At 36.0% G+C, this 11,332-nt stretch overlaps 1 protein-coding gene across 1 annotated transcript in view; it reads left to right on the top strand.

The window, feature by feature from the left end:
• Window positions 1-11,301, top strand: part of LOC107702380 (bifunctional heparan sulfate N-deacetylase/N-sulfotransferase 4-like) — a 67,463-nt gene extending 56,162 nt beyond the window's left edge. The window contains exons 8-14 of the mRNA XM_016504681.1: window positions 777-873; window positions 1,509-1,632; window positions 2,940-3,114; window positions 4,458-4,628; window positions 4,728-4,837; window positions 9,076-9,178; window positions 10,505-11,301. Coding sequence (XP_016360167.1) covers window positions 777-873; window positions 1,509-1,632; window positions 2,940-3,114; window positions 4,458-4,628; window positions 4,728-4,837; window positions 9,076-9,178; window positions 10,505-10,624 — 900 coding nt within the window. The 3' untranslated portion in view covers window positions 10,625-11,301. The remainder of the gene's footprint in view (window positions 1-776; window positions 874-1,508; window positions 1,633-2,939; window positions 3,115-4,457; window positions 4,629-4,727; window positions 4,838-9,075; window positions 9,179-10,504) is intronic.
• The last annotated feature ends 31 nt before the right edge of the window (window positions 11,302-11,332 follow it).

The raw sequence follows: 11,332 nt of genomic DNA, 5'->3' as shown, positions 1-11,332 counted from the left end.
TTTTGTTTTGTTTTGTTTTGTTTTGTTTTGTTTTGTTTTGTTTTGTTTTGTTTTGTTTTGTTTTGTTTTGTTTTGTTTTGTTTTGTTTTGTTTTGTTTTGTTTTGTTTTGTTTTGTTTTGTTTTGTTTTGTTTTGTTTTGTTTTGTTTTGTTTTGTTTTGTTGATCACAGGTAAAAGCAATCCTGTGCAAACTGACATGTTGGGGAAAAGCCTGCTCTCTGCAACCTGTAGGCCGTGTAACAATCATTGTACATCAAGCACTCCATGTATCTCAAGTGGATGTTGACCAATGAAAAGCCACCAGAAAATGAAAAGATGCACTTTAAAACTGGGACAACACTTGGATTTATGGGGGTTTTGCACAATTTGTAGCATATTTTTGTTTGGTTGCTCCAATTATGTTTTATTTTGAAAAGATGCTGCACGTAGGTGTTACAGCTTAGCCACAGTTTAGTACAGTTTAACAGTTATTGAACTAAACAAAAAAAGATTTCTGATGAATTTCATATTGTTCTGTTTTCTACATAAATTGCTCATCATGTGCAAATTGATGACACATGTAGACATCTGCAGTAACAATTACAGACATACTGTCCGTCCTGAAAACAGATCCTATCTGAATAGTGCTCTAGAATATCTATTAATATCTGTCATATGAAATCTGAAGATGATTTCAAGGATTATCCATATACTGTAGGCATCGAGCTGCAGACCCTGTCTAGTCCTCTGTCTCCATTAACTTTTTGCCTGATCTCATTTATGATGTTGTTCTTCAGAACCCATGTGATGATAAACGGCATAAGGACATCTGGTCCAAAGAGAAGACCTGCGACAGGCTGCCCAAGTTCATGGTGGTCGGGCCTCAGAAAACAGGTAATTCTCTTCTTCTGTTGCGAGAGCATGTTTCTTCCGTCTTTCCTTTTGCAGGGCTTCAAAGTCGTGCATGTGTGCGTGTGAATCTCCTCGCTTCGCTGTTCCCCTTCATCCTGCTTCATATCTCACCTTGTGCTGCTAGAAATGATGAAAGTGCAACTAAGGGCATCAGCTCTAGAGGAGAACAATACAGACACATCCCCAGAGGGCTAGGGGAGTAGAACAAGGGAAAAGACAGAGTGCTGTTTTGGGGCTGTAAGATTTTGATTGGTGTCAAGACACTGTCTTGTTAAACACTTCTCCTCTCTGCACTCATCTTCTTCTTTCCTGCTGTATCACAAACTCTCAACACACACACAGAAAAAAAATCCATAAGGTAAATGGTGTATTGATCCCATGTCTCTTAGTTTCTCTGTCTGTGGGCTGAATCTCCAGGCCTCATATTTCTCTTCAGCGCTATCAGCAGCACATATAATTTCATCATTAGCAGGGGAAGGGCTCGTTGATTTACTTCCCCTCCTTCTCTCTTTCTCTCCTGCCCTCCTCTCTCTCTTCTCTCTTCATCTCTTTCTCTCTCTCTTGCCAGGCACGACGGCGCTCTACCTCTTCCTTCCCTTCATCCTCTCTCTTGCCAGGCACGACGGCGCTCTACCTCTTCCTGATCATGCATCCCTTCATCTCCAGCAACTTTCCCAGTGTGAAAACATTCGAGGAAGTTCAGTTTTTCAACACCAACAACTACCACAAAGGCATCGACTGGTGGGTGTGAAGTGTTTACCAGACACGTTGTTTCACTTTGTTAAAGGTCTTTTTGGAGGATTACACAATGGTTATGATGTCACATGAGTGGTTAAGGCATTAAGTAGGTCATGCACAAATAATTAAACATGATCTTCCACTGTTTTGGAAAATATTCTATGTCATGTATTGATCTGGAGAACAGTAGAATATTGTTTCTTTTCCAAGCCAAAATTTGGTCACATTTTATTTTAAGGTCCAGTTCTCACTATTAACTATTAGCTATGACTTTTGCCTCAGTAAACTCCTAATTTGCTGCTTATTAATAGTTAGTAAGGTGGTTGTTAAGTTTAGGTATGGGGTCGGATTAAGGGATCTAGAATACGGTCATGCAGAATAAAGCATTAATATGTGCTTTGTAAGAACTAATGAACAGCCAATAATATATGCATATAATATGCAAGTAATATGCTTGCTTATAAGCAACTAGTTAATCGTAAAAATTGGTCCTTGAAATAGTGTTACCCAAAATGTTAATATAAATAATATTATTTCAAATAGAATTGTTTAAAAAATTATTTAAATATATATTTCTGATATCTATTCTTACAATTATACTCACTGAAAAATTCAAGTGCTTAAATATGTTTGTGGCATATTTGAAAATTTCATTTCTTCATCTGCTACTGTCCATTTTAGGGTTTTGTAGGTCAGTGGATTAATGCATGGATCAACAGCTGAATGACAAGTATAAATTGTTGATCTAGTATTAACGTCTTGTGGCAAATGGCTAATTAGGCCTACAAGGGGTTTATCAAATATTAAAATTGAGTTGTTTTTGTGGGCCAAATGAAAGTCATATAGTGCTTTTTTACTTTTTACAACTTTTTGGAAATAATATGTAAGATGTGTACACTGACATGCACAAAGTCTCCATGACATATTAATTCATGGCTATATTTGATGAATTTGTCCCCCCATTTTAGGTAAAATCGTGGCTACATTGTACTAATTTGTTCCCTTGAGGAACAAATTAGTGCAACATGGCCATGATTTATGTAAAACTAAGGGACAAATTAATAAGAACAAATTCTTAATTTGTGGCTCTGTACACAAGGTGTAATATACTTGATGGTTAAACAAGATTTTTCCTTTTTCTTTATCTTGGACAGTCTTATTTGTCATTGACCTAGATATATTCCTGCCGCAAGCACTTTTCATAAAGTGGTGGGGACAAAATCTTCCAAATGGCAAAATGTCCCACTGTAAATGGCATCTACTGTGTGTGTGTGCATTTTCTCTAACTCAATACACCTCTCTTCTCAAAGGTACATGGAGTTCTTTCCTGTACCCTCTAATGTCAGCACAGATTTCCTGTTTGAGAAGAGCGCAAATTACTTTCCTTCTGAGGAGACGCCCAAACGAGCCGCCGCTCTCTTGCCTAAAGCCAAAATCCTTACTCTGCTGATCAACCCTTCAGACAGGGCATACAGCTGGTACCAGGTATGACACTGACCAATCACAAAGCAAAGACTAGTAGAACTTCCCAGTCAGAGTTGTGTGGATGGGTGAAAGATACTGCTGTACAGCACAACAGTCAATGCCACTGCCCATGCTTACATGCACAAGAGTTTTCCAGTATTAATTGGGATCACATTTTTTTATTTTTTCAGCTAGGACACAATAAATTCATCAAGTGTAATTAAAATATCAAAAGTTACAGAAAAAAATCTATTCCAAAAAAATGCTGTTCTTTCGAACTTTCTATTGATCAGAGAATCCTGACACCAACAAAAAAAACGTTGCCACAAAAATATGAAGCAGCACAACCGTTTTTAGCACTGATGATAATAATAAGAAATTTTACTTGAGCACCATATCAGCATATAAGTATGGTTCACAGAAATCAATGAAATTGTCAAATATATTAAAATAGAGTAGTCATTTATATCTGTGCATATCCAGACGAAGATCATTCTGATTGCTTTGCAAAGCTGCTACATGGCAGCTGAGAAAAGTCAAACTGTCAAACAAATACATCAGAATACATGAAACATTAATGTGATAGGTACGTGAGAATGAGAATGAATGTGCTGTGCAGAATTATTCAAATGCAGCTTAATAAATGCAGAAAAATAAGCACGAGTCACTTATTATTCCATAAAGGAAAAAGCATTGTCTTACATGCATGAGTTTTGCATGCAAGGCAACTCAAATTTATCCATAAAGGGAAAAAGGCATCAGAAGGGAGCTCAAATACCTGTGCAGACGTATAGAGGGCAGTGTATTTTATGTTTTCTTACACCATTACTACACATTTGAACTCTTTTAGTGCAAATTAGCATATGTAGCGCTTAAATACATGAAATTATATGCGTGTTGGTGTGCTTGGTGGATTTCCGTAGGAATCAAGCGTGCACATGTTCATGTGTGATATTGTGGAGAGATTGAATATGTGTAAGTGTGAGTGAGAACATCACCGGGTGTAAACGAGAGTTAGAGTTTGTGTGAGGTAGAAATCTCATCAACAGCATGCACAGGAGGGCACAGCATGAAGCTGCTACCACACACCACAAGAATTATATTAAAAGAATAATATTGAAGATTAAATACATTTTAAGCCCTGTACGTTATCTTGCTTATTACATGGACATGAAATTTTAATTTGAGTTGAATTTGTTATTTAAATTATCTTTTTATTATCTTCTTAATCAGCCTAGCAACAAGACGGGCAACAATATGACCAATTTGTAATAGCTGACCAGTCAGAATCAGAATAAATACTACTGTTTAAGTCATTGTGCAGTTGGGTTTGGTTTTTAAAATAGTTGTAATTTCACTGGCAGCATCAGAGGGCTCATGAAGACCCGGCAGCATTGCAGTTCAGTTTCTATGAGGTGATTTCAGCAGACCAGCTCGTTCCACCTGAGTTACGCTCTCTCCAGAACCACTGTCTCGTACCTGGACTCTACGCCACACACCTGGAGAGATGGCTCACATACTACCCTCCAAATCAGGTAACCAATCTGGACAAACCCTTACTGATTTTGGTATTTGTACAGTACGTTTTCTGAATTTTCTACTCCCTGTCTGTGTCTCTCTGTCTCCTCCTGCAGCTAATGATTATTGATGGACAGCAGCTGAGGAATGACCCAGCTAAAGTGATGGACGAGCTTCAGAAATTTCTGGGTGTCACTCCCTATTACAACTACTCCCAGGCACTCACGTAAGGGTCACACACACATATGTTTTATATCAAGTGGGGACCTCCCAGATTTGCATAATTGCAGTTATTCTATAATATTTTTAACCTAAAGCCTGAATTTATTTGCATTGTTCATAAGCTAAATAAGTAGACTACTGTTAAAAAGTTTTGGGTCATTAAGGTTTTTTTTTTCTTGTGCCCAGCACAGCTGCATTTATTTCATACAGCAAAAACAGTAAAATTGTGAAATATTGTTACAATATAATATAACTGTTTTCTAGTTTAGTATATTTTAATCTATTTAGTCGTCACATGATCATTCAGAAATCATTCTAATATGCCATGGTGCTCAAGTAATATTTATTTTATTATCGGTGTTGAAAACAGTTGTGCTGATTAATATTTTTGAGGAAACTCTGATGCTTTTTCAGGATTCTTTGATGAATAGAAAGTTCAAAAGAACAGCATGTATTTAAAAAAGAAATATTTTGTTATGTTATCAATGTCTTTACTGTCACTTTTGATCTTTTTAATGCAGCCTTGCTGAATAAAACTATTAATTTCTAAAAAAACTGATTCTAAACTTATGAGGGGTAGTGTGCAAAATTTAAATGACTCAAACTATTTTAAAATGCACAGGAATGGCAAACAATAATTCAATAATAAAATCACTTTTCCAACACTTTATGGATTTAATCTTAAATGTGTAAAGATGCCATTAGCCTACTGGTGCTCGCATCAACATTTCAGTGAATGATGTTGTTTCACTCATTAGTGATATTTTGCTCGTTTCATTTTTTGAAAATTAATTAAACGGTTATAATGTCAAAATCAATAAATGCATTTGCACTGTTAAGTACAACACATATTTAATAAATTGCAAGCGTTATAACTTTGACAGCCCTACAAATAAAACGTTTCTTTTATGCAGCTGTGTGATGTAGGTCCCGAGAATGTAGTTTTTTAGGTTTTACTATCACAGTGGAAACATTTGGTCTGCACTTGGATGCACAAACAAGAGCATACACATACACACAGATGGACCCAGGCTCATCCAGAGATACGATACAGGAGCAAGCCTGTCATCCATGCTGTCCCTGATCCCATGTGTTTGAGAATCAGCTGATAAAATGAGTTGACAGATCCGTGTTCTCAGCAGTTGATGCCTGTTTAATCTGTACAGAGCCTGAATGAGATTAATTGTGATAATCTGGCTGTAGCCATTAGCACATGATTAACTTCATCTGGCCTCTCCAATTAAAACAGCACATTAGGCATCTGACAGTTTCTCTGTGTGTTAGATTGCTCTTAAGGTGTCTTGTACATTTTAACAATTTTGAAAACATATTAGGAGAAAGTGAGGAAAGAAGGAATGGTGTGCATGCCATGTTGTTCATTGTTAACCATGCTTCTGAATGGTTGAAAACCCACCTGTCAGAGGATGAGGCCGTGCCTTGTCATGATTAATATTTCAAAATTAACACTCAGCATGTTCAGTCATGTTTGAACTGTAAGAAAGACCTTGTGACAAGACTTGTGACTCAAATTAATTTCATACATATCAATAGAAAACATCTGTCACAACTCGCATCTTCTAACAACTTTTACCAGAGAAGTTCTTCTGATAAATAAAAAATAAAAAACCATTAGCGTGGCGAAATGTCAAATTTGGACCATGTATATAAATCATATTGTACTGTAATATATTTAATGAAATTCAATTTAATGAAAATTATATTCACTCATTTCAACTTTGGAAGAGAAAATTATCAAAATTAACATTATAAAGTCCCTAAGTAAACTTTTCCTTTAAAGGGGTCATAGGATGCTACATGCACTTGTGAGTATAAGGTTTTTTAAAGAATCTTTGCAAATCGCCTTTCCTAATAATGTGCTAATTAGCAAGTTTCACGATGTATGCAGCTAAAGTAAACAGTCTCTCTGAGAGCCGCTCGGAAGAGAGGGGCGGGGTCAGCAGAGCTCATTAACATTTAAAGGAAAATGCTACAAAACTGCGTGCTCTGAAAATAACTGTTTTTGACAGGGTAAAAAAAGTGTTTTTTACAGTACCATTGAGAAATTTTAACCAAACTATATTACAGACTTTCCATTAAGACCCTAAAGAATCATATCGACTTGTGGAAAATGGGCATCCTATGACCCCTTTAAATAATGCATACTATTCTATAATATTAAAAATTTATAAAATATACATGATAAAATATTATATATAAAATATTGTCAGTGACTCCTGAACCAATAAGGACCTAAAATGCATTGTGGTAAAAAAAAAAAAAAGACATCATGGTATTTTGAAATGATGTAATGGCTGTATCAGATTATCATTCTTGATATAAAATGCCAAAACACTGAACTCAGAATTACCTGTGTCAGGTGTGGTCTATTTCAGTCTTTCTTTCTTTTTCTGTCTCTCTCTCTCTCTCACACGTGTGTGTGTTTGGTCGTTTTGTGAGTCTCTGCATGTGTTCTCTACCACAGACAGCTTCATCAGTTTTGGCTTTTATTAATAACCTCCCTCTGTTTGAGTCTTTCTCACTTCATCTCTCCACACATATCCTCTCTCTCTCTCTCTCTCTCTCTCTCTCTCTCTCTCTCTCTCTCTCTCTCTCTCTCTCTCTCATATCATGCCTGTTTCTACTTTTTCTTGTTTTCCGTCAGTTTCAGTTACTATCACTTCTTTTCGTGGCTTCACTTTCCTCATTTCGTATTTTGTTTAAGTTTTTAAACAGTTTTCTTTAGCAGTTCCTCTGCCTGTCACTCATCATGTATGCCATATATCACTCCCTCTGCCTCTCTGTTGCTTTCATCTCTTTTATAGGTGTTTCTTGGGTACTTTTGATCTTGCTGACATTTAAAATAGCCCTCTTAAAACATATATTTTACACTCTATTTCACTTATTTTTTGTTTAATTTTTATCTGTTTTATAATTTTTTTTCTATTTTATTTAATTTCTCCACTAACAATGCTCAACAGGTGTTATCTCCATCTCATATGATATATTTGATAACGTTTTGTGATGGAAACGACATTTTAAATGTTCTATTTTGGATACTTTAATAGCTAACAATTTATTTATTTTAAATACACAAAATTCAATTATATTTTCAAATTTTTTTGTATATCAAAATACATAGGAAATGCAAATACGAAAATACAAAATCTGCTGTAATTCAATAAAAAAACTATTTTAGCCATTGGCCTGCAGTCCTCCACTGGTGCTTGTTGGTTCTACAACACCAAGAATCCAAATGATGTTTGTTAAACATTCTATCTGGCTTTGATTTATAAATTAATTATCCATAAAGAATCTTCTTTGACTGAGCAATGTGTGTTCTGAATTTTCCCAAATCACCTTCGAATGCATAATTTGACCAAATTACAGATGATTAAATATTATTTTTTTATGAAACTTTATAACACTTTTAAATGGATATAGTACACTAAATAATGAAATGGCTTATTAACTTTTTGATTAGATTGTCACCTTTGAAATAACAATAATATTTTAAGGGTGAAACCAAGGCATTTAAATTAAACTTTAACCTTGTGTAAAAAAAAATAATAAATAAATAAAAAACAATAGAGCATGGTAAAAAGTTTCTGAGGCAATTTTAATGTGACATTCATAAAGCAAAAAGAACAAATCTCTTAGTTTTAAGATAAATAAGGCTCTTATGTTCTTTATTCTCTGTATGTTCTGGTACTGAGACTAAACAAAGAATATCTGAGAAAAGTGTAGAGCAGGAAAAGGAAAAAGAAATGAGTGCGACCAAAAAATAAAGAGAGAAAGACAGTGAAGACTGAGAGAGTAAAACACTTTGCCACAAATGTTACATAGTTCATGTTTCAAAGTACCTTCTGCTTGCTACTTTGTCAAAGAATGAACACAGAGACACACACACACACACACACACTTTCGATCACATTTTGCTGAGAGCAGTTAGAGATTGCTGATGTTTCTGTTTGCTTGTTTCTGAATGCTTATCAAACCAGGCCATGTCTCATCTGACAAACAGACAAGGTTACAGCAGACATCTGTCAGTCAGATGTGTGTGTGTGTGTGTGTGTGTGTGTGTGTGTGTGTTTTCCAGATTCTTTCCATTGCTGAGTGTAGAAATAAAAGGAGTTGTGAGACTTAATACAGATACATGGATAGATACACAATATGTAGAATATACTGTATATTCTTGAAGAAAGAAGTCGTTTAGATTGTAAAGAGTTCTCTATCTCTTCACAGGTTTGATCCTCAGAAGGGCTTTTGGTGTCAGCTGTTGGAAGGGGGCAGGACTAAGTGTTTGGGGAAGAGCAAGGGCCGCAAATACCCGCCCATGGTCTCTGAGGTACCACCTAACAACAGTAAACTCTGAGCAAAATGGAGTCTTTAATCTTTAATGATTACAGCTGTATTATAGAGGCATGCCATCATTGAGCAATATGGGTCATAGAGAGAGAAAAACTCACTCTGACCTCAGACTGTTCAATCTTGCAACAGCTAACGTGTCTGTAGCTCATGTACTGAATAACTGATACAGAACAACTCTGACTCTCGCTTCATGTTTCTCGATTTTGTCTTCTCTGTTTTTCCTCACACACAAAAAGAAAATTCTTACATTTACTCACCCTTGTGTCATTCCAAACCTACACTCTCAGAAAAAAGGTACAAAAGCTGGGGAGTTACCTTTTCAAAAGCTACACTTTTGTACCTAAAGTCTATATTGGTCCCTTAAAACCACATATTAGTACCTAAAATGTACATATTAAAACCCGAAGTGTACCTTTTGAAAAGGCACTGTCCCAGTGACACAGTTTGGTATGTTTTCGGTACAGTGAAAAATAAAACATAAAATTGTGTTGTTTTTCTTTTTTATTAAACAGTGATTTACTAAACAGAGGTCTTTATTAAAAGTGCTTTAATTTTTGGATGCAAAATATTTTAAAGTGTATTTTTGTTAGTCTGAAGTATTGAGTTATTTGTTTGACTGTTGGATAAAGTTTAACAGAGACAGGCTGACCTTTATGCAAAATGGATATGCATTACTTTCTAATATTTACAGATAAGAATACAACCATAAGATGAAAAATTTTAAATCTAAAAATGCATTACATATCACCAGTGTTGGGGAAAGTTACTTTTAAAAGTAATGCATTAAAAGTAATGCGTTACTTTACTAGTTACTTGAAAAAAGTAATCTGATTACGTAACTCGCATTACTTGTAATGAGTTACCCCCAACACTGCATATCACACATTGACAAGACGTCAAGAAGATTAAAAACTATGCTTTTGAGTTCGTTTGGAGTACTTAAAATTAAAGCAAATCTCATGTTAAGTTCAACTTGGATTGTGTTCCTTTCCCTAAGCAGTCCTCTGTTATTTTTCAGGTGCGTTCACTACAGAGTATATTGATATAAATGGTATTGTCCCATCTTGCTTAAAAATATATTCAGTATACCGCCCAGACCTAATACTGTAGCTAGCTGAACTAACAACATCCAGTCAAAGTTAGTCAACACAACACTGCATTTGTTTGATATAGGTGTGTACCGAACTAAAAGAACCGCACCAAAAACGAAAATGTGTTCCACTTCACTCTTATATTCTATACAAAAGTCTGTAGCTGTTCTGCTCACTAAAATATGTGTTCTCTTTACTCTTTCCTTTTCTAGTCACGAGTGTTTCTCTCCAGATTCTACAGGGATCAGAACATTGAATTATCTAAGCTGCTGCACAGACTGGGTCAGCCGCTACCAGCCTGGCTCAGAGAGGAACTACAGAGGGTCAGGTAGCCTTAACCAAACCACCGCTCCTCTGGGTCAAAGATCCAGATTCAGCCCTCAATGGAAACTACACTTACACTTGAACAGTACTCAATGCCACCTACCTGCAAGCTTGCGGAGCAAAGGTCAAAAATTCAGCTCACCAATCATTGGTGCCTCTGGAAATCCAAACAAAGCAGTATGATGTGCCCATGGCAACATGACAAGGTCAGATTTTTTCGGTGAGATACGGTGATGTAACTGTGACCCTTGAACTTCAGATGCAGCTAACGAAAGACTGCATAAATCTGTAACCGAAAAAAAACCTAAATGTCCACAGACTTCCTCCAATATATACTGTACGTTCCCCAATCAGACACTGGATATAAAGGTACGGCTTTAGATTTTATACGTCATCATCGAGAGATTTAGTACTGCACAACCACTGTTCATAACCTCCCTCTTGCAAATATATCAGTCAATCAATCTATCAGCCAATCAAAGTGAAGATGCAAAATGTTAAGAATCAATATGGAGAAATAAAGAGCACAGTCAAGTTTTCTGCGTCAGCTTTAAACCGGTCAATGGAGTGATGTCAATGTTTCAGTCCACGTCCCAATTACTGTTGTTCTTGACACAATGGCCTGAAGAGCAGAAATCATTTCAGTTTGTGTGTGTGTGTGTGTGTGTGTGTGTGTGTGTGTGTGTGTGTGCAGCCAGGTAGCCTTCGCCCTGCCC

The sequence above is a fragment of the Sinocyclocheilus anshuiensis genome, unplaced genomic scaffold (genome assembly GCF_001515605.1).
Source record: "Sinocyclocheilus anshuiensis isolate Anshui unplaced genomic scaffold, SAMN03320099.WGS_v1.1 scaffold86, whole genome shotgun sequence".
In the NCBI taxonomy this organism is placed as follows: Eukaryota; Metazoa; Chordata; class Actinopteri; order Cypriniformes; family Cyprinidae; genus Sinocyclocheilus; species Sinocyclocheilus anshuiensis.
This window is presented reverse-complemented; position numbering and strand designations above follow the sequence as displayed.